General features: G+C 39.4%; 1 protein-coding gene across 3 annotated transcripts in view; it reads right to left on the bottom strand.

Annotated features, from left to right (window-relative positions):
- Positions 1-23954, bottom strand: part of LOC138196605 (seizure protein 6 homolog) — a 104930-nt gene that overhangs the window by 23975 nt on the left and 57001 nt on the right. For all 3 annotated transcript variants that reach the window (XM_069146819.1, XM_069146817.1, XM_069146818.1), the window contains exon 4: positions 9082-9274. In XM_069146819.1, coding sequence (XP_069002920.1) covers positions 9082-9274 — 193 coding nt within the window. The remainder of the gene's footprint in view (positions 1-9081; positions 9275-23954) is intronic.

The raw sequence follows: 23954 nt of genomic DNA, 5'->3' as shown, positions 1-23954 counted from the left end.
TGTTTATGCACAATCCCTTCTTGAACACGAGTCTGATTTTGGCCATAACTGCCAACAATATTAACTGACTGCACAACATAATCCTCTGTGTCCTGCATTGTGTATAACCTCTGCTGTTTTGTTTCTTTGTTGACCATGCTGTCTCTCCTCCAAACCACTGCTGAACGCCAATACATATTTAGATATAATAGGAGGAGTGGGGAAAGGAGGGGGAGGGTGCAAATCGTTTTTTCCATTATGTGAGGAAATAAATCAAGTGCAATGCTTCAACTATCTGTCTTCCTGTTCCTGTCTCTTAGACACATCATTAGAGATGCTGTATAGATAACCTTCAGCTTTGTTTATTTACACTCCATCTGTAAATTGCAGTTTACCGGTACATACAGTAAGCAAATGTTCACAGAAGTGTTTGTAGCATTACAGTAATTAACACCAGTGTGTGTTTCTGTGTATAGCCTGCAAATACTTTGACAAATGAAAGTATTGCTGATCGGTGGAACATCTGTAATGTGATAGCTGGAGGAGGAATAGCCTCAGTCGTGGTTGTCAAAGAGTAGTGATTGCAGCAGGGGTAAGATCAATGTTCCTGGAGTTGCTTTGCGTTGTTGTCCTGTCCCTGTTTTTTTATATAAATGGTGTAGGATGGGATGGAGTTCACACGGATAATGAAGTAAGCAAACCAAGTCGTTAATGGAAGCTATTAAACAACCTTCTCTTCCTGTCTAATAACCAGACTGTTCTACCTCATTAGTGGAGGCACTTTAATGACCAAACTAAAACTTTGAAACTTCTGGAAATGTGCAAACAACAGAACAAGCAACCTAATTGGATTTACTGTGGCTTATGTTACAATAACACCTGCAAAAATACAGACACCTTTTAAAAAGCTTTACCGCAGCCTTCCAAGTTGCACGTAGTGTTTCAGCTTAATGAAGTGGATGCAACGACTTAACATGTGCTAATAGAAGAAGAAAACCACAAAGAAAAGGGCAGCTGGCGGACCTGTCTGTGTGGAAGTCACATTTGCAGTCTTAAATGTAATTATTATAATAATTGGGTATGGGCCATGCAGTGTAAACACCTTAAACCACTTATGTTAATATGATTAAGGTTATTTGGTGTTTACAGACTTAAGATGTGGTTCTACTGCTCTTCTCAGCTGCATAGTTGTAAGCCTGAATAAAATGCACTTTATATTTTTCATACTGTATAGCTTGATTTATATCAAGTTGAACAGCATCATAAATTACTGCTATTTGTATGAATTAATGTGGAAAATAATTGCAACAGCCGATCAAAAATTACTGCTAATATTTCTGGAGGAAATTGAAACTCACAACAAAATAGGTGCGTTTTCATGTGGTTCATAACATGTCTGATCCAATTCAAACGGCCCTGATAATGGAAGTAAACACCAACTGCAACATTTATTTTTAAATATTGACACAGGTCCCTCAACAAAAGAGCTGAAAGCCTGGCCTTCAACATAAGTTTGAAGCAGCTGCCACATCTAGGAAGTAAAAGCAGACTCTTCATAGACGGGGCTGGATGCACACATGCTGAGCAAGTGGAGGTTAAAGAGCACAAAAAGATTGGACACTGGATTTGAACTGCTTTCATTCCAGTCCATTCAAAAATGTCATGCAATCAATCTTTGAACTTGAACTGGAAGGAAAACAGCCCTAAATGCATAATGGCCATAAAGGTTTTGTGAAACCACTGACTTGTATGTTTCTTTGACACAAGCCACTGGTTCCCACCATAATGAAACAGTCCTCTCCTTTTGCAGTAAATCAGTGGAGCCACAGGGACGAGGTACGCCGCCCCTGGGTCATCCATTCCATTCATAGTTTATCACTAGCTCCAATGAACCTAGTTATTGCCATTATCATAGCAGCATTTACATCCCCATTGAGCGTGCAGTGGGAGAGCCAGAGGCAAAAAATTGCAGAGCCAATTCCTGAAGTATTAAATTACGCACTGCCTCCATTCCAGTAGATGTGGTGCTGGGCCATAAAGTCTGATTGTTTTGCCATTAGAAATAATAGATCTATGGCGCAGACAGCCAGGAAGATTAGCTGATGGTACTGTAGAGCCACAGGAAACAGACGCAGAGCTTATGTCTTTAGTTATAGTGTTGTAGAGGAGAGGAAATGGTCACATTGGTAACACTCAGGTAAACCAGTACAACAGCCGGTGTTTTTGTGTTACTGGTAGCAGTTTCGCTGCTCTCTTTCAACCCAGGTAATCTGCTATGTTCTTAATTACAATGACTAATGACCCACTGCACATTCAAACCTATGCTACTTCTGTTAGGGCATTCATAGCTCTCCTTTTTTTTTTTTTAACAGCTTTCTTGCTAATCCCACAATTGTTTAAAAAACACAATCAGATCAGCTAGTTACTTTAGTTTTTAGCGCTAGCTTCTCCCTCTTTCACTCCCGCTCTGTCTTGCTCTGTGTCTTAAATGTAGTCATTTCTCTACTTCCTTTAGTGATGTAAATGTACATTATTTGCCGTGATGAAGGCGAAGCCTTAATAAAGCCTACGATTCACCACCAGCCAGCTCCGAAGGGCTCTGTGTGTGTGTGTGTGTGTGTGTGTGTGTGTGTGTGTGTGTGTGTGTGTGTGTGTGTGTGTGTGTGTGTGTGTGTGTGTGTGTGTGGTGGGGGTGTGTGTGGGTGTGTGTGTGTGTGGTGGGGGTGTGTGTGGGTGTGTGTGTGTGTGTGGGTGGGTGGGTGGGTGGGGGAGGTGTAGGAGGGTGTGGGGGGTGGGAGGGTGTGCGGGTGTGTGGGGGTAGGTGGGTGTGTGTGTGTGTGTGTGTGTGTGGGTGTGTGTGTGTGAGAAAGATGAAAAACACTAGCTTGGCTTTACAAGAAACAGGTTGTGTTCTGCAACATCAAACTACGTAGATATAAACTGTATTATCTCATTATATATATTGTTTGAAAATATATTCATATACCCTTTTAAAAAGCCAATAGATAATAAAGTGTCCATGTAGTAGTGATGCATTTAAGCACCAATGTTTTGAGACATTGCTGACAAAAAAACTGCTCCAATCTCTCCCATGTAGCATAATATTGCCACTTTGTTTAATATTAGGTTCAAATGTGTGCCATTTAAAAAGATTGGAATAAGGAAAAAATAGCTGCAAACCTTTGGGATTTAAATGACATAGTTTTGAAGATAGGAAGATCTTATAATACGTCTCTTGTCATATATAATCATAGAACGCAGGCTAAATGTTTTTTTCACTTCTATTTTTGTCATTCTTCACTAAAGTTCAAGAGGAACACATCCTGCCTTTCTCTCTTATCTGTGCTTGAGCAATGGATTTGTCCTGCCTTTTCAGAATACAAAGTAATTCTGTTGATATAGCTTCCTGCGCTTCATCACCTATATGAATACCAAGCATTTTTTGTCAACAAATATGACAACATGAATGTGTATTTTCAATTCAATAATGACTAAAAGTTTCCTCAACCCTCTGTCGAAACAATCGCTCATGACCAACCTCCGTAAAAGAAAATGTTTCCTGAAAGAATGGTTGGTGCGACTCCTGCATTTTACTCACACATAGACGCCAGTAATGAGCCTCATTCAGACATGTGCACATTTCTCACTGCTTCAAATTGAGAATTCTGCTCTTCAACCAATAATAGACAAACATTGTTGACACAGGCACAATGGACAACCTGAGGAAGCCAGCAATAGTAAGTTGCCCAGTGTATTTGGACAAACAAATGAAATGCATTTCAATTAAGGGCTAATAAACTGTTACACTTTAATACGTGCTGCCCGAATCCCTTCAGGTCTCTACCTGGAATGGGATCAAATTTGGCGAGTTGAGGGCAGGAGATAATGAAATGTGGTGAAATAATCTACACCCACATTCATTATTTGTGTTTTGTGTTATTATATTTAATAACTATATTTGGAGAACATACCCATTGTGTGCTACACTGACATTTAGAGTGAAATACGTCTCCTAGGAGAGAACGTTCCATGGCGATAGTCACCTCTAGTCAGTTACCGTTATGATATAAAGATGTTTCAGCAGTCCCTTCGTTAGCAGAGTTTGACTATGACTGTATCCCAGCCTCATGTCCCAACTGTACATCAAAGCATTGCCTTTTATAGAAAGATAAATGGTGTTGCCTCTGGGAAAGTGATTCAATTGTAGAAAGCCGCACCGTAGTTCTGCCATGATCTGGTCGATTGATATTTATGTGGTTGGGTTAAAAACTCAATTTTAATGGTCATTTACTCGATAAACGCTATTAAAGAGAAATAACTTTGGACTAGAGGCGCAATCTCAGCAATGCTACTAAGAACTTGTGGCAAATAGTAGATCCTTGCCAGTGGCAGCGGCCCTGTGGCCAACTCACTTGTCAATGTGGCTTATTAGTTAAAGCCAATCAATAATTCCTGTAAAGCATCACTGCCATAGGCAATGCCATTTATTTTACTCTATATACCTCACCAAATTGTGAAATGACATTTATAGCATACCTGTTGAGGTCAAGAGGTCAGATATGATGGAAATTATTTCATTTGAATAACAACTTCTTCAAGTAGAGCAGGTTAAAAAATGGGCTTTGGTTTGTCCACATTTTAATGTGCTGTGTTACATTTAATTAGTACTACCTAAAATTCTAATACATATTCTCATACACAGAGTCCTTATTTGGAATAACTGAAAGCATTTCACTTTCGCTAATTTCGGACTGTTTTAACAAACAACTTTTCTGCATGTCACTGCTGTAATTAACCCATCAGTATGCTCTACAAAAATGAGGTTTTATTCTCTTCAATATTTTGTTTTCTCTTATGAGGTTTACGATGAGCTATTCTCTGCATCGTAGCCCACTAATTCAGTTCAAGCAGTTAAATTTGCAGCTAACCTGTGTTACAAAAAAGCAAGTTTATAGGTTCTCCAATTGGAAGATGACATATGTAGAAATATCCGAGATGGTAATGAAATTGCTTTCAATTTCATAGAGAATAGGTGCCTGAATTTGGCGGAGAAATTATTTAACTAATTTTTATTATCTTAATTTTTCTATTTCCTATCTCCTTTTTTTGCCAATACACGAATGACACCATTGTAAATTCTGGTTTGTATATTTTAATAAAATTGATCAACCCAGTCACAACATAACTATTTTATTTTCACACAGAATTTTTTTTTTTAACAAAGTCAGTAGATTAATGTAATTCAAGTCAAATAATCCAAAATTGCAGGTCACTGTTTTGATTCTTTTCCTACCGAAACAATCCTAGCTTCAGTGGCTGTCTCGGGACGTAAGCAGACAACTGAGACATCTCTGTTCTCGATACAGACCTGCTCACATGTGAGAATTGAGGAAAAGATAGGGAAAAGGATAGAAGAAAAAGTAGTAAGCCCCTATTCCCTACACTCCTTCTTCCCACTTTCTTAACATAAACAGTAAACCACACCTCTTAATCATGTTCCATGTGTCAGGCTCTGCGCTGATGTTATAGAGGCATCCATCAGTCTGCCATCGCAGGCAGAGCAAACGCTGTAGCAGATATTAATTACCCTGAGCCGAGATGTGTCTCTCCACAGTTCTATCTCCTTCTCCACGCTTGTCCAATCACATTTCTCACAGCCCATTATAAAGGACAAGGGGATACTCTGCTTACCAAGCAGAGGAACACAAATTGAAATATCTTCTGTGCCTCCAATATGTCTAATCTTCAGGAAATCTGCTCCCTGCATTTTTTTCTCATTAGTGTAAACTGAATCTGTCCCATCAACTTCCAAATCAAATAGGTTGTTTGGTGGACAACTAACGCCTCACATCTTGCTGGTAAGATTCACAAAGTGGAAAGTTGTTTATGATATCATGATATGAATCTGTAAATACACTTTCACATAAAGTGCTTACTGAGAAAGAAGTTAGACACTGAGCTACACGGGCCCATTTCTGACCATTTTTGTGTCTTACGTTAGACATCCACTGTCACCCTTTGATCTTCATAGCCAAATGCTTCAATAATATTGGAGTTTGATGTATCTTTTTTTTAACTTCTGCCCCGCATTCTCACATATAGTTTGTCAGTGGGTATGTTTACATACACACTGTTATCTCAGGTCTGAGTCTTTTCTTGGTTCATAGCATAATATGGCCCATAGGAAATCTGGTTATTCATATCTTTGTTCGATTCTATCATTAACCTGCTTTCTAATAGTCTGTGCAGAAGTGCGTAAAATGACAACAAATGGCATTATTTGTCATTTCTGCACCAATTTGCAGGTATTGCCAGTGTCTGACTTTCACTTAAGGATGTCGTGATCATGTTTTATCGTTGAAGATTCAAAAGTTATTTGATGTTAGTGCAGCAATTTCTTGCTACTTTGATTCCTTACTATCCAGGTCAATACAGCATTTTATTTTGATATTTTGCAGCCAATACTGTCTTGATACACAAATGCAAAATATAAATATTTTATATATATGAATAAATACATTTGTCAGTTGCTTGCAACATTTACGACTGGTTTTCAGGTAGGTCTGTTTGTTTCACAATCCCATTTTGCTGTAATAAAAATGGTTGAAGTGAGATGAACTGACTGAAAACTGTATTTCATTAAAAGCACATAAAGTCTGCATATCACTGTGTTATCACAGTACTCAGCATATCGAGAAATTGCAATAATATCATATCGTCAGCCAAATTCGCATTTGTCCTGGAGTTGTTGTTGTGCTTGGAGCTGGTCTTTTAGTTCAGTTTCAGACTCTACCATTGCACCGACAGTGTGCAAACAATAGCTCATGATGGAGTACGCGTGTATTGAAGCAAAGCACTCGGGAGCGCACATACACGTCATATATGGGCAGGTCAACCCGAGTCCCTTACATAGAAATCAGGAAAAAAACAGTCTACAGGGTCATATATACTCTGTGCTCAAGTTATATTACAATATAAAAAAATAAAACAAAAAGGCAATGAAAAGCAATTTTTGTAAGCAAATTGCTTCAAAATCTTACATGCAGAAGCTTTCAGTGTCATGATAATATAATTTCGTAGGGCCTATGGTGATTTTCCTTCCTTGGTGCGAAGGGTGCACTTGTGCCTGGTCATCAGTCTTGTCCCGCTTTTCATCATATGATGTTTGCATAAAACACAAGGAACTACTGGGTTATTCATGTTCCTCATGTAGCAAATGCTGTGCGGGTCACAAAACATGCAGCAGTCAGCATTTTCGATTAATAACATGATAAGGAACATCTGCAACCCCTTCTAGTCTCTGCACTGAGTCTGTTTGCTCTAACCACCTGGGGCTGAGTGGAGTCTGCAATTACCCTTGGGAAGGTCAGATAAATAGGCATCTTAACAATACAAAAGAGCCAAAGAAACACTACAGTGTCGCCCTCTACATTAATTGATAAACCTGGAAAAAAAAATGTTTTCCATAATTATACTGAATAAGATTTACTAAAATGCAAACAGGAGAGGTGAAGGAGAAAAGTTTACATATTAATGTAATAACATGCTGTAATATATTTCATCTATTTGTCACCAGCTATGCATCACCCTGTATGATCTGCCCTAACCCCTTGCTGTCATCATTCAGCTCGACCACACAGTGATATTCATACATCCGACAGCGATGGGCTGATTTATCACACATCTGCGGCGCTGTTTTGATGGTCCCTTTCATTTTCTAGCTGATAAAAGTGCCACAGTAATGTGGTGGAATGAATGTTTTGTCCAGCAGCTTCCACCATCAGCTCAAATCGATGGGGCGTGTAATTGGTGGCCACTTTGTGTGATTGCTAAGATAAACAGACATTGTTGTGCCCAAGGAAGATCAATGTCACGCACAAAACAAGCGAGGGAGAGGGAGGGAATTATGGGCCATCATATTCACCAATAACATACAGTAACTATTTCTACTGACAGGGTTTGCTGCTGCCTCACCCTGGTAACAGCACTACTTTAGCACATTTAATGATTTATTCTTTACAGATTTAAGTTGTGCAAAGGAAAATGGAATTCTGCGCTCACAAGAGCAGAGTGAATGACTATATGAAAAATGAAAATGGAAAATTCCTGTCCACATTGTTGGGAATATCATTGTCCTTTTCTAACTGTGAATTAAAGTAAAGTCAACCATCAAGGTCTTGGAATAGAACATTTTGTAAGAAATTAGACCTTGTCTCTACTATTTTTGCTATGCATCTCCTCCTTATCTTTGCTTGATGATAACTGCAACATAACAACCAGCAGAGAGCCCCTGCTCTCTCGCATGTCTGTAAATGAGTTTCCTCACAAGCCAAATGGCATGAAATGTAGGTTTTGGGGCTGGCACCCTGACTTTGATACCGGTTCCAGAATGATACTTTCTTTTTTTTTATAACCATTTTTAAAAATCCATTTTAAGAAAAAGAAAATTCCATCACATATTATGTCTTTAGTTTTCATGCAGTTTAGAGGGGGAGAGTGTAACACAGGTTGTTTTCTGTTGCTACAATTAACAGATGTCCTCGAAACACCTCACAGGTAAGTTATTGCAAGACGCCACAATTTATCGATGTTCCTTAAATGCCTCCAAGCTATCCAGGCTGGCTATGCAAAGAGAAGCCTGCAGCAAATGCTGCTCAGGCAGGTGTGTGGCCAAAACCTCGATAAAAATCACTCAGGCCGCCACGGTAGAGGCTAAATAGGGTAAATCCTGTGGCCCACTGACACGGGTGAGGTTTACTCCTGTGTAAATGTAGCAAAAGACTTGGATATGGATGTAGCTTATGAAATTTGGTAGCGAATGACATGTCATTTTTTGATAGCAGATGGTATCGAAGCAATTCTGTCTGCCCCATAAATGTTTTGAGGTTTGGTAGTCAGCTCTAGTTGGCACAGTTAAATTCAACGAGTGCTAAGAACAAATACAATGAGAGTTGTCGGGATAAAAAAAAAACAAGCTGAAGTTCAGACAAGTTAAGAGTACATACAAATTCAATCCATTGTGAACAAGACTAAGCCGAACAGTTGCTGAACTGATCAAATTTTGAATTATGCCCCAGCAAAGCTAGCGTGTTACTGGCTCACCTTGGTAATGCAGCCGGAGGAATCCTGAATCGTGCCGTTGGTCACTCCGAAAACGGATAGAGATCTGGTTGCTCCAGCTGCGTAGCACAAGGCCCCTCATCAAGACTGACTCATTGGCAAGGATGAAGGGTTCTTGACCACCTGTATCCTCCACAGTCACCTGCTCTCCCTCCAACACACTCACATTTAGCACCTAAAAAAAAGAAAACATGTCAGAAGAATGAACACAGACCTTTATTGCTGCACCTCTGTGCATCATTATATGATTTCATACTAGCAAACAGTTTACTGACTGATTTACATTTCGCAAAGGGTCTTTTTAGATGAACACATTGCACAAATAATAATTGAAAGTAACAGTGAGAACATATTTTATTCTTAACTGTATATTTAGTCATCCTCCCTATTTTCCCTTTGAAAATATGAATCGGCATTATCTGTGGACTTTTAACTCCAATGCTGAACATGAAAAAGCTTTTCTTAATTGCTGGTGATTATTGACTTGCAGTATGAGGTTCCATCTCATACCAGATGGGATCTTAATTCAGCACCAGCACTGCGGTGTTCCCGTTTAAAGCCAAGTTAAGACTAATAATGTTTCTCTGAAAAAATGGGTCACCTGCAGCATTGCTTTGCTCGTGTTGTCTAACATAGTGACAGAGACATACGTTTTGTCTAGTCATTTCTTTGTAAACCTGCTGCTGGATTCAAGTTTTTGAGTAATTGGTGAATCTGTCTGGGTCATTCCATTCGTGGTGGAATTAATTCATCCTCTTTCTGTGTTCTCCTGGAGCCTGCGAGCAAGTCTGTCAGCAGTGCTTTATGTCTTCAACAAGTTTGAACAGCATCTGCAGCTAAATCTGGTGAGAGAATCTTGAGAGTATTGCATGTCGTTAAACTGTCTACATAACGGAGTACTGACATGAGGCAACATCTGATTCATTCCCTGCAGAATTATAAAAGAGGAATGTTAATCCAGCAGGACGTTATTATTCTGTACGATAAAAGAAAAAGCTTTCACCTTGTGTTTGCAAGGGATTCCTGACTAAAGCATTTAGTTTTGATAGCTTTTGGTTTTTCAAATCCATAAATTTTTCTTCATACAAATAATGCTATGAATTATAGTTATGTTTGGTGTTTTTTAATCTAAATGGGATCTCAAACCTTTCAGAAACTAAAAGATCAGTTATCACCTTTTAATTTGATATCATGAATCTTTTGGCAAATAGTTTCTTATTTACACATCCAGTAATTTTGAAGCAAAGTTAACATTCATTGTAAGTTATCTTTCTGGCCACGTAACAAATGTCAGCCCAATATTTAGTTACTTTTTAGCTCTGTGTTTGGTCTCCTCCAACATCTGAGGGAAATGTCCGTCATTTTTGCAGTTAAACGCTCCATTAAGTTCACCAGCTAGCTGCTAACTGCTCTAATTATCCTTCAATGTTGTGCACTACAATATAAAGGTTTTTCCCATCGAAAACGACACTACGAGCTTTGAGTGAACCAGAACAGAAACTTCTGGGCTGCACAGTTAAAGAAAAATGCTATAAAGTCATGCTAATAGAAACAGAAGTATATTAAATTTTATAAACGTATGTAAAATACCTCTCTGACATGGCCGACAGCTCAGTGAATCTGATTATTTTAAACCAACTTTCAACCAGATGTGAAATGGACCAAATCCCTTTCCTTAAAAAGTGGCCCATCAAAGCTAATTCACCCACATCTATTTGATGCTTGTAGTGGAATTCATGACATGTTCTGAAAACTAATGCTGTCATATGCAGGCTCAGGTCTCAGGTATGCCATGAGGCAGAAAAAGGGTTGCCCTCCATCAGCTGGTGTCCCTGAGGTAATATGTGTGCTGGGTTGTTAGTGCAGCAGACTGGAAAAGCTGAGACAGTGGACAGGGATGAGCACTATTCACAATGGTGGCAGCAAAAATGAATTCGGTCACGTAGACTGTCACTCAGCCGAACGGGAGCTGACAATGAGTGCAGAGAAGCTATTGGACGCTGTGAGAGTGAGCTTAGAGGTGACTTCTTCCAGAATGATCCGTGAGATCAGCCACTGACTGATTGGATTTTGTATCACGACCAGAATTAAACACGCCACCACTCTTGAGGTTTTTTGACAAATACAAGGAGCAGACAAACAAACAGAACATAAAATAGTCAAAATATGTTGTGTTTTTGTGATGGAATAATTCCTGTATGCCTTAATACAGAATCTGCATATTATCATTGAAGCTTTGTTCTTTAGTTATTGCACAAGCCTCAAATGGCAGCGTCACAGCGAGTAATAAAGGAATGTCACATGATTTTAGAATCCCAGATTCTCCATTCCTCAAGGGTAATGGCAATGACAAAGCCTCAGGCACGGTTGTGTTTTTTTTTTTTTTCCCACTTCTGCCTTTTTTCCCCAAGTTAATATGGAAGGCTTAGATGTTTTGCAAATCAGGTTACTTTGGCTACTCGCTCATCTTATAACTTCATAATTCTCCCTGCAGTACAGCACAGTAATTCTCATTCAATTCAACATTCACACTCATATATTCAAGGAATAAGACTGTAATGCAGGCTGTGTGGAGCTGCAATTTAGTCTGACAAATTCAGAAAATGGGAGCCATAGAGAATCAACTCTGAATTATGGAATTTTGTAATTGTATTGTGATTGAACATTAACCCGTTCCACCCTGAAGGTTCCTGAACCAGGATCATAAAGACACAACTGGCGAGATTTTTGAACGTTGCCTAATGTGGTATATTCAGTGCCAAGTACAACTATGACTAAAAGGGATATAGCATTGTGCTTCATCTCTGCTGCATCTGATTTAAAGGAGTTGCAGTTTAGGATTTTAGGTTCAATAGCATCATTGTGTACTGACTGGTTGTTATTTACTCTCTAATTCACAGTTCTGATTTGGTGGAGGTAAAAATGTCAATCTTTGAAATTTTTCAAATCTCACTCTGGCCTGATAAGAAGACTTGTTGTATTGTGTTACATTTTATTGTATTTTTAAATTCTCCCAAGTGCCTCTATATCCACGGAGACCGCAGCTGTTCATTTTGGTCATACAGTCTTGCAGCTGATATTGATAGAGTTGTTGTTTTAGTCTAATCTTTTTCAGCCTATGTAAGCCTGGTTGAACATGTATCTTTAAGTGGCCTACGTTTGTTAGTTTTTGTTTTATTTATTTTTCAATTTGTTGATTTTTAGGGATTAAAGCAAAGATTTCCATTATCTCTCAATTTCCATCTGTAATTATTATCCTGTGATGCTTCCAGTTGCCTTCATCCTTATGTAGTGTAAAGCTGCTGGTCGATGAGAGACAGCTGCTATTCCACCTAATTAATACATATTTAAGTAAAAAAAAAGCATAACCCAGAATCAAATGGCCTTCTTGTGAAACCTCTTATCCTAGCTCAGTTCATTCTCCCCGAGAGCCAGTGGCTCTCTTCTTGTATTATTTTTAGATTTTAAACAGAAAGAGAACATGAATTAGTGATAATGATCAAAAACAACAAATCAATTAAATATTTAAACAGTTTACTGTTTCACCAAACCCACCTGAAAGAGTAACTGTGGAGTTACTCTTTTCTTTAAATAAAAAAAAAAAAAAAAAATCTTTTTATGGATCTGGTTGAAATTTCTTCCAATTCAAGTGATCCAAACTCATAGCATGTTAAAAACAAAATGTTATGAACATGATCAATAAGGATTCTTTACTTTCAACATAAAGATTCACGAATAACAATATTGTCTAGTTACTCACTATCTTCTGACAATGTATTCTCTTGCAAAGCACTCCTTTATTCCATCATTACTGAACGATCCAATAAGCCACACTGTTGTTCTTTCCACATATTAAGATAGGAAATTCCACATATATGTGGATGACACGTTTATTTGTACAATGCGACAATTGTTGTAGTTTATCCATCTTTTTGCCTGCAATAATGATGTAAAAAAAATAATTAATGTGGTTGTGAAATCATGGGTCATACTAATTGGAACAATAATTTCTTCCTGCTATCTCCACAGTGATTCAGGCTGCCTGTCAAATAGTGTTAGGCAGACTGCTACAAAAAGAAAGCTGTTTTTGTCCATTCATGGGGTTTTTTCAACTCAAGAAAATCATTGTCTCCTGCTGTCATAAAATTGCAAATTACTTTATTTTGTCCCGGAGTTCCTCGACTGGCACCAGCTGCTGCAGAACAACCTTAAACCGGCTCCTTGTTAAGTTCTGCCTTGATTTAAAATATATACAGCTAACTTTCAAGGCATTTAAATAGCCTTCCTTCAAGATAGATCACTGATTTGTGGGCAGATTACTTGGGTGGGGCAATAAAACAATCTCAAATAATTAAGACAAAGAAAATTACTGAAGAACAATAAATTGGTGAATTATTTATGATTAATGCATCTGTTCTGCATTTAGGTCAGCCCTCTTCTGGCCAATCACAGCAACAGTGTTAAGTAGCTCACATACAGAATGTAGAGCCAAACAAAAGAAGAAAAACAGGCGGCTACCCACCCATTGCTTTGTGAAAGGCTGTTTTGTAGCCTCGAGCCCCGGGTCCGGCATTTTGACCATTACCATTTTGCTGTTTTGGAGCCAGAAGTGACCGTATTTGGACGAGTTTGGGAGGCGGGAGGAGAACACTATGCATGTCCACCTATAATGGCAACCTGCTCCTCAGGCATATCAATCAAACCAGGCATGCCTCCAAACATGCCACTCTTTGAAGCCCAATATGTAATTAAAAATATAATTATTTTCAGAAGGACCACCAGAACATTAATCGAAAAGAGTGAATTTAGCAATTAACACTATAATGTCTTGTGGAAAAGTGTATAGACTTTGTATCTCATGAGATAAGTTGACACTTTTTTAATGGGAGTATATTTGTGCCACAGTTTTTTTTTTTTTTTCTGGAGCCAGTCTCTAGTGGCCCTCAGTGGTATTGTATTTTAAGGCACATAAGCATTGGCTTCACTTTTTCCACCCAGAGGCTACATCCACTTTCATGTACAGTCTATTGTACCATCCCATGGAGAAAACAGTGGCGGCAGCAGAGACTGCTAATGCTCACAAGCAAGCCTCCTGTGGTAATACATGTAAACAGACAAGCTTTTTACACTCAGTTTTAATCACCAAAATCTATTGTGTGTAGATTTAAGGTCAGACATGTTGAATGTGTTTCTTTTATATTTATCCATATTGATCTACATGGGGGTAGAAAATTATGATTATCTCTGCTCACATCACACAACCATTCTTCTTACATCCATGTGTCCTCTTCGATCAATAGAGGAGTCTCTACTGGTCACTCCTCGGTCTCAGTGTGTGACCAAAGATGACCCTCGGTTAAATAAAGACTTCAGAAAACTCTTTCCAGTGAGATCAGGCAGCCTACATCTTTAACTAGTCTTGAATCACTTGTTAAGAGAATCTTTGAGAAGAAAGCCTTTGTGAATAAATGATGTTTCATGTGCTTCTATTTAAGTCTGTTTAATTATTAACATGACAATATGATTGCTTTAATTTAGTCTCTTACAGTTATTTATTTATGCATTTATATTCTCTCTGTGCTTTTATTGTATTTCAAATTTCTCTGTAAAGCACTTTGGCCACAACTTTTTTAAATGTGCTCTATAAATGAGAGGAATTGACTTTGTTTTTTTCTAACCTTTTGCTGATTCATGAATTCATCTTCTTTTAATTGTATTCTTTATTTCTTAATTACTCTTTATTTATTTTGTCCTTGTATTATTATTCCTTTTTTGTGTCATTGCTTTTTACCCTACAGGGAGCACTTTCTAACTTTTACAAATCGATATATGTACATGCACATAAAATAATATAATATTTTGAGAGTTGCTCCATTCATCTTGTTAATGAAAAGATACATTTCTTACTTTACAATTGTCCATCAATAATAGGCCTGCATTAATCTGTGATGTTTCTATTGTTTTTACATATGGTTGGCTATATTTTGTCTGAATGCAGACAAGTCTGACACAATTACAAATAGTTACTGTATGAACACACAAAAGGTTTTAACTTTGGGAACAGCTGATTCTGTTAATTGTGTGGTGTTCACCTCATGTATATGCAGTCTGTGATGCTGCTTATCATATTCAGGGAGCTCAGCCATATTGTGGATCTGTGACCACTTGGGTTACAGTACATATACCAGGGAGGCGTATGAAGGATAGGTGAGCAGATAGTGGATAGCGAACATTTGGACTGATAGATAGTTCAGCCCCAGAGGGCCCTATCATCTGTCATCCGCCCTGGGACCTGTCAGTGCAGCCAGCAACAGCTGTCCTGCCTCAATTATGAATCATTGGCCATGTCAGTAGACATCACACTACCTTATCTTCACCAGTGCTGTAGCCAAATGCCCAGAGGGACTTCTTTCTCACTGTCGCTCTCTGTCTCTCACGCGCACACACACACACACACACACACACACACACACACACACACACACACACACACACACACACACACACAAACACATGCATGTTCCTGTGGAATGTAATGAGAGCAGTCTGATTGTAAGTCCTAGCTGGAATCTATGCCTCAGCAGACATGTTTGTGGTACTGGGGATTTGGCTGACCAAGCACACTTGTACCACAACCACAACATTATCACAGGATGCCATCTATACAGCATGGTGTTCCTGTTTGAGAATTGTGTTCAGAGAGGAAAGAAGATCTGTTTTGGTTGGTTTTTTTTGTTTTCTTTAAAATCCAGCTCATGGAAAAAAAAACATGCAAAGGATGTAAGACTGTACTTTGAGTTGGCACTCAGTGGCCGCAAGCGTTCCCCTTTTCCCAATCACCATTCCAATAAAAAAAATTCCCAAGACTTAATCAAAATGAGAGGACTCGAGGAGAGAAGGTCATCTCTCTCCTCTAGCCAGTGTCTTTTCAATCAAGCCGCTGTAATGAACACACCATCCTGCAAGGCCACAGTAAAACTGACGGGCCTGGAACTGCACTTGGAATACAAAGGACAGAAAAAATATATATATATATCGCAAAGTTTCAAAGGAAGGCAGTATTTGCAGGATTGAATACCTTGATCTTGCTGTGGTACCCATGACCTTTGTGGAGCAGGGAGCTTCCAGTGAGCTGCATTGTTACACAGTGAGGAAGAGGTGAAGGTCCATCTTATCACATCCAAACAGAAAGCAGCCTCGTGTGGTGTTTAATCTGTGACTAGAGTCACCGCTGGTATCATACAGTTAGTCCCAAACGGAAAAAAAAAAAAAAAAAATGAAACAATGTGGATCATGCAATTAGTCTACTTTAAAATAAATAATTGAGTTCCCTTTTGATAAACTCGAATAATATTTCAATTTTGGTAGAAAAAAAACCCTCCTGGGGCTTTGAAATAAACAATCTGTCAAAAATATGTTACTTTTCACACATGGTGTGTAGTCTTTATCCATTCATTTGTCCACGTGCACAGGATGAGTTAAATGTCCACAGAGACTCGCTGATACTTTACTGTTGAAAACATCTGGTGGTGCTCTGCAGTGCACATTTTACACTGACTCACAGGAGCTATTGCTGAAGCAGGAATGAGTGGTGCGTAATCAAAACGATACCACTATACATGGAAATGAAATGACCCTGCTGCTGGTGCCAATAAATCAACAGCCACTGGACTCGGCAGCTGCAGTGTCATCATTACTATGATAAAAACCCACTGGCTTATACAGTGAAAACATACAGGTAATGTACCTACCTCATCGAACCCCCCCCCCCCCCCCCACCCCCCAAACACACCCCCTCCCCCTCCTACCCCTACACACCCACACACCCCCTTCTCTTCCCGCCCATCTCTGGCTTATATTTGAATAATCTTCCACTTGCTGTTTTTTGTGTATCTCCTGATAAATTCATAAAAAAAAGAAAAAAAGAGAGGGAGTTCTCCTGGCTCTCATTATATGAAAAAACGTTATCTTAATTGAACATTCACCTCTAAATAAGACAGCCAAGGCCGTTTCCTGTTTGCCCCGCTGTCTAAAACAAAGGATTCTTACCAATCAGCAGAAGCTGCATGTTAATGAGAACCTGCTAGAGCCTGGCAGCTGAATGCAACTCGCTCATTGTCACTCATGTCGCATTTGAGTTGGTCCATTTTCTGGTCCAAATGCAACCCCCATATAGTGACCATCTTATCCAATATTAGATCTATTTCTTTAAGTTAAGACCCGCTGCATTAGAATTTGTTTCATGAGATGAGATTCTGGGTTTCTGATAAATAAGCCTCACATTCTGAGGTGCCTCTTGGGTCTTGAGTGCTGCAGTGTGCATTTTTGCATAGATTTAAATTCATGCATTCCTGATTACTCTTCTTATTTTCTTGGGTGCAGCTTTACTCTCCCATCCTCATCACGATACTGAAAGACTTGGGGGGAGAAAAAAAAAACTTAGTCTTCTGCCAAACAGCAGCTATGACAGCTATCTGGGTGGAGGAGCAATTAGTGTCACCTGAAAGCGTTTCTCTCGGGATGGCAGGGCCCGATGGAAACTCATCTCTGCAAAGCCGTGACACCCCCTAAACAGCTCATCAAGATCAAACTGGCCTTCTTCATGTCCTGGCTTACTTGCCCACGGCACAGCATGATGAAGGCTTCCTTTTGCTACATCCCTAGTTGATTAAAGGCAGCAAGCCTGTCTTGGCTTCTATTACTCGGTCGGGCTCTGTTTCCCTTTGCTCTGCGTCCCGTGTCGTTTGGGCCAATCTGTGATCTGGGTCCCCGGCAGCACAAACATTACCTTGTTAGAACACCACTTTTTAATATGTCAGAGGTGAGGGAGAAGGATTACATTCATGGCTGAATTTTAAAGAGGGCCTTTCGGGTTTAAAAAAGTGCCGGAGCCTTTCCAGTGGCCCCTTTCCTCTGATGAGAGCCCTTGCGGTCACTGAACGGCAACAAAACAAATTTAATTCCCTCCCTCATCAGCCATCTTCAGCCAGGGGTCAATGCTTTATGCATTTTGCTTCTTTTGTAAGAAATACTAGAATTAAAATGAGAATGTGAGGATCAATACGGCAATTCACCCAGCACTGAGAGGGGCCTGCGTGTCAAGTATTGGTGCCGCTTATTAACATGACTATTGATTGGAGTCAGAGGAGCATGGTCGCAGAGGCAGCATCAAATACCAATCATTAACCCCAGAGTCAGGGTGAGCTCTGTAATGTCTCAATCCTTAAAGGGGCTCTTCATTGATGAGCCTCCTCCATGGTCTTACCTTAGGTGCAGTTCATTAGCTCTGTGCAGCCTTGAACTCATTAGATATTTGGTTAAAAAAAAAGTTTTATTTCACTTTGTTTGGAATTGACTGAAACAATATTTACTCATATTGGGATGAAAACATTTGAAACTATAATTTTCCCCACTGAGACTTGAGACCTTTGATATTCATGAGCTTTAATTAACAAGACAAACAAAGAAAAAGTTCTGTTTTCTTTCAATGTGATAAGTTTGACATATAAAATTGTCCATCAAGTGAATTGGCTATAACTGTACTGATCAATAAACTAATTCTAAGAAGTGCTTTTAATCTTGTAATCTACAATCTTTCTGCTTATTATTGAAATCCTGATATCACACTTGACTTGATGTTTTAACCAACTTAATCAGCGGAATGAAATTAAAGAAATTAATTAGAAAAGCAATAATACCAAGTCAAGCTAGAGTCATGCTAATTTGCTCCTGTGTTCTGCTAATATATTCCCAGGTTCACTGCAATCATTGGAACTGATTGAGACAGGGCTGGAGAGCGAGACAAATAGAAAACCCAGTAAATGAGAACGAGATTGAAAAAGAGGGGGAAGGAGTTGGAAAAGTGGAGGAGGAGAGTAAAAAAAAGAGATACAGTATTGACCTCAAAATCCCTTCCCAACATCTTCTAGAACGATGCTGCTTTAAGCCCGTCAGCAAATGGAAACACAACTATCATCAGCCTTCGTGGCAGTTGGAGAAGCTGGCCATGTCTGGGCTTTTTAACCCCTGAAATGTTAGTCCATCCCACACAATACTGTCTCTGTGAGGAAGAGTGCTGGATGTGGTATTAAACGGAGCCGGGACAACCTGTGCTGAGCCTTAGAAGGTTAACTTCTTGGGACCAAGGTAGATCAGTGAGCGGAAGAGATGGAGAAACCATAGCAGGACAGATGGTCTGGAAAGAGCTGATAACTCGCTAACTCACTGGAGTTATTTGATTAAAATAAAATAAAAAATTCCAAAACAGTTTTTAAGCACTTTAATGCCAAAACCCAATTCAGGAAAACCTCCATCTGTCCTCTGCTAAAAACGTATTTCCTCTTCTTAACCACGGTCACTTTTGCAATAAATGTACTTTGGATACGACAAATTCACAGGTCACTTCCATGTGTATTTGTACAGTGGAAAAAGTGGGCTAACTTTATCTATCCTGCTGACCTATTAGACTCCCATGTAACCACAAATTGACACAAGATCTTGGCCATATCGATACTATTTATAAAATATTTGAAATTATTATATAGATCCAACTCTGAAACAGCTGTTTTTACATTGTAATAAGATAACCAAAGCCTATATGGTCTGAATGTTTTTTTTTCCCTTAGGATGGCGATGATAAATGCTCATTCCATTGAAAATAAGACATTTGTTCTGAATGACTTCTTCATCACAAAATAGCTGGATTTCCTATTTCTGACAGAGACATGGCAAAAGGGCATAATATGTTGGCCCTCTGCTTGGACTATGCCCACCAGACTGTACTTTTATTAGCACTCCCAGGACCGGGGGAAGAGGTGGAGGACTTGCAGTCATTTAAAAAAAAGTTTTTTTTTAAGTAGGATGCCGAGCACCGGAGTTTCCTCCTCTTTTAAGGTGCAGATGAAGAGATTAAATTTGGTCGTTTTAACCCGTTTTATTGTACTTTAATTTACCGACCCCCTGGTTTTAATAGCTTTTATATTTCTGAATTCAGTGGGTTTTTATCCTCCATCATTGGTTTAGACAGAATTATCCTGGCTGGTGATTTTAACATTCACGTTGATGATGCCTCTTGCAGCTTTGCAGCAGATTTTCTTAGTCTCACTGAGTCTTTTAATTTTATTCAACATGTGTCCACTCCCACACACATAGGGGCCCACACATTAGACCTTGTGTTTACACTGGGCTTAAATATTGACTCCATTTGCTCTGAGGAGCTGCATGTCACTGATCACAAATGTGTCTTGTTCAACATGTCTTTTAACTTAAGATTTTTTTACCCAACAAACGTGCACATTGCTCTTGCATTTTAAACCAGTACTTTGCTGAAATATTTGTTGCTGACCTTGAGACAAGTGCGGTCTTATCTCCTCACGCTGATGTTGACAGCTTCGTCAATTCTTTTACCTCACACTGTTCGACCATTTTGGATAAAAGTGGCTCCCAAGAAAAGGAGACTAGCTCCCTCTGTAAATTCATCTGGGGTAAATTATACTATTCGTTCCTTTCGACGCAGTTGCCGTGGAGTAGAGTGTCTGTGGAAATCCACTAGGCTCCAGGTCCATTGTTAATACTACAAAGAACTGATAACTGATTATAACAGCATGTTTAAGGAGGCGAGAGCCTCTTACTTTGCAAAAATAATTTCCTCTAGTAAATGCAACCCGAAAGTTTTGTTCAACACCATCACTGACATTGCTACTCCTGCACCTCCTGATGTCTCTGTCTACTTAAACAATGACTGCAATAGTTTTCTCTCTTTCTTTGTGGACAAAATAATAAATGTCAGGGTTAGTATCATCCCCTCGTCCACTCCCTGCTATCTCCTTCCAACCCAGCCACCAACATTAGAGTGTTTTGCTCCTATCTCCTTGCAAGACCTCATCGACCTGCTGGGCACAATGAAACCTTCCTCAAGCCCGGTATACGTCTTACCAACTTCCCTCCTTAAAGATGTACTGGTCTCTATTGGTCCCTGCCTAGTTTCTTTTATAAAGAGGTCCCTGCAATCTGGCTGTGTCCCATCTTACTTGCAATCGTACAGCCACTTCTGAAAAAGACTAACCTTGATCCATTCCTTTTCCAACACTACAGCCCGATATCCAAGCTGCTTTTTACTTTAAATTTTTTAAAGTCGTTGCCAATCAACTCACTGCTGCCTTGACTGCACACAGCATCTTTGATAAATTTCAATTGGGGTTCCATCAGAAACACTCCACTGAAACAGCTCTTTTGAGAGTCTCCAATGACCTAATGATGTCTGCCGAACAGAGTAATGGCTCTATTCTGGTGCTATTGGACCTTAGCGCGGCTTTTGACACTGTTGAGCACAATATATTGATTGAGAGGCTCAGGCAGTGGGTAAGTGTTTGTGGTACCACCCTGGACTGGTTCTCCTGCTGGTTTTCTGTGTCGCTGGGTCCCTACATGTCTGAAACAGCAGCTCTGTCCTGGGCCCCATTTTATTTGCACTGTATATGCTCCTTCTACCCCAAGTTATAAAGCAGTTCAAATGAATCTCATATCACTGTTATGCTGATGACATACAACTGTACATGTCCTTTAAACCTGATGAGACTGACAGACTTGACCTATTGCACAAATGTCTGATTGCCATTAAGGACTGGATAGCTGACAACTTCCTACAGCTTAATGAATGAGGTCCTGATCTTAGCTTCAGACAGTGTAGCCACGAAGGTGTCTCAGTGTATTGGATCCCTTTCCTCAGCCGTTCAGTCCAACCTTAGAAACCTTGGTGTTATTTTTGACCAATCGATGTCTTTTCAGCTTCATGTCAAATCACTCACACGTACATGCTTCTTTCACATCAGAAACATTGCCAAACTAAAATGTGTTGTTTCAAAACCGGAACTGGAAATGATTATTCACGCCTTCATATCATCCTGACTGGACTATTGTAATTCCCTTCCCACCTGCCTCAGCAAGTCATCTCTGGACCATCTACAGCTGGTCCAAAATGCTGCTGCAAGGCTCTTAACCAGGTCCAGCAGAATGACTCAAATCACCCCCATTTTCTCCTCCCTCCACTGGTTGCCCATCAGGTTCAGGATCCAGTTCAAAATCCTTGTTGCTACTTATAGAGCCCTCCATGGTGAGGCCCCGGAATATATAATTGACCTGCTCCAACATTATACCACCAGGAGGTCACTTAGGTCTTCTGATCAGGGCTTACTGGCTGTCCGCGCACCTGTTTGAAAACTAAAGGTGATCGTGCTTTTGAAACAGTTGCTCCAACTCTGTGGAACGCTCTTCCCCTCGATCAACATTTGGCAATGTCAGTTGACGCCTTCAAAAGATGTCTTAAGACATTTATTTCAGTGGTCTGTTGTTGTGTACTGTGATTATAGGTTGCTTTTAATATTGTTGTATTCTGCTGTTATTTCTGTTGTGAAGCAGTTTGTGACTTCGTCTGTGAAAGGTGCTACATTAAATAAACTTACTTAATTACTTACTTTATTAATCATGATTAATTACACCAAAACCCTATTAAGTGAATTGTAAAGCTAATTCTTTATATTTTCATATTTAAACCACAGTACGTTCAGGTCTGAAAAGTGAAGCTAATGCGGAAGTGTGTTAACGTGCAATACCACTGAAGGTCACCTGGGGCAGCCTACAAAAAAATCACTTGCTCCAATAGACTCCCATTTAAAAAATGTCAATGTCAACTTCTCACATGAAATACAAAGCTAAATTCAGTCTTATGGTGGTTCTCCTGAAAATAATTCCATAATTAATCAGCTACTAGGCCTCCAAAGCAAGATTTGTTTGGGGGTCATGGCTGGTTTGATTAACATGCCTTGGATGCAGTCAGGTTTTCTGTCACTTCTGGCTCCAAAAAAACTAGATGGTGACGGGCAAATTGCCAGTCTCAATGTTTCAAAACAGCAGTGAGGTGAGCTGCCTCCTGGCTAACTTTTAGGGATTCATCATTGCTAACCTTGATATAATAACTTGGAATGTCAGACAAAAATCAATACTTTAGTCAAAGGATAGTTATTATATTAACAAAGTGCAAGTATTCAAATATGCAAGAATAATAGAGGGTGCAGTCCACTTTATTACACTGTGACTTTCTCTCTGTGCTGGGAGTTGTTATATATCAGCCTCCTAATATTTGTACAATTATTCTGCAAATAAATTGTAATGTGGACAGAATCACCAGATGGGCCAATGCATTATATGCTGTTAGCTGTGGCAGAGGGGTTGAACAGCCAGGCTGAGGGCAGTAAATTCTCCCGATACATTTTTCATCCTCCATCTACCACAAGCTGCCAGACTGCTGAAAGGAATATTGACTAAACATAGCAAAGGTCTGAACTTGCTTATTTATTCCCCACCAATATTTGTGATATTTTTGAATGCTGCTAGAATTCAGAGGGGTTTCTGAGTGCTGGAAATGACACTGTGCCTATTTATGTATTATGTTTTACTGAATCGTAGGTACACAACATCAATATAAATATTTATCACCATCTCCACATCTGTCCTTCAGATTATTTCTTCCATCTAATTTTCTTACTTTGCCCTTGCAAACTGCTGGTGCGTCTGTTATAATCACTCCTTCGATAAATGGAGGACAGCTGCCAAAAGAACATACACTTCAACCATACAGCTCCTCCGCTCTGGAGTATGCAGCTTTCAGCCTATTGTAGCAAATCAAAGTGAATACTAGGAGGTTTTAAACCGTATTTTAGTTTTATTTATTTATTTGTGTCTAACAGATGGCTGAGAAAAATATCTATGGCCACAAACCAACAAATTGTCCATAATCCAAGCAGTGAAATAGCTGGGGATGGTGTGATCCCTCCAGAGATGGCTGTGTGATTGTGACA

Source organism: Embiotoca jacksoni, unplaced genomic scaffold, assembly GCF_022577435.1.
Source record: "Embiotoca jacksoni isolate LCO1_2020_lvr unplaced genomic scaffold, fEmbJac1.0.p SCAF_13, whole genome shotgun sequence".
NCBI classification, from domain to species: domain Eukaryota; kingdom Metazoa; phylum Chordata; class Actinopteri; family Embiotocidae; genus Embiotoca; species Embiotoca jacksoni.
Note: the sequence above shows the minus strand (reverse complement) of the source record. Positions and strands in the feature narration are given on the sequence as shown.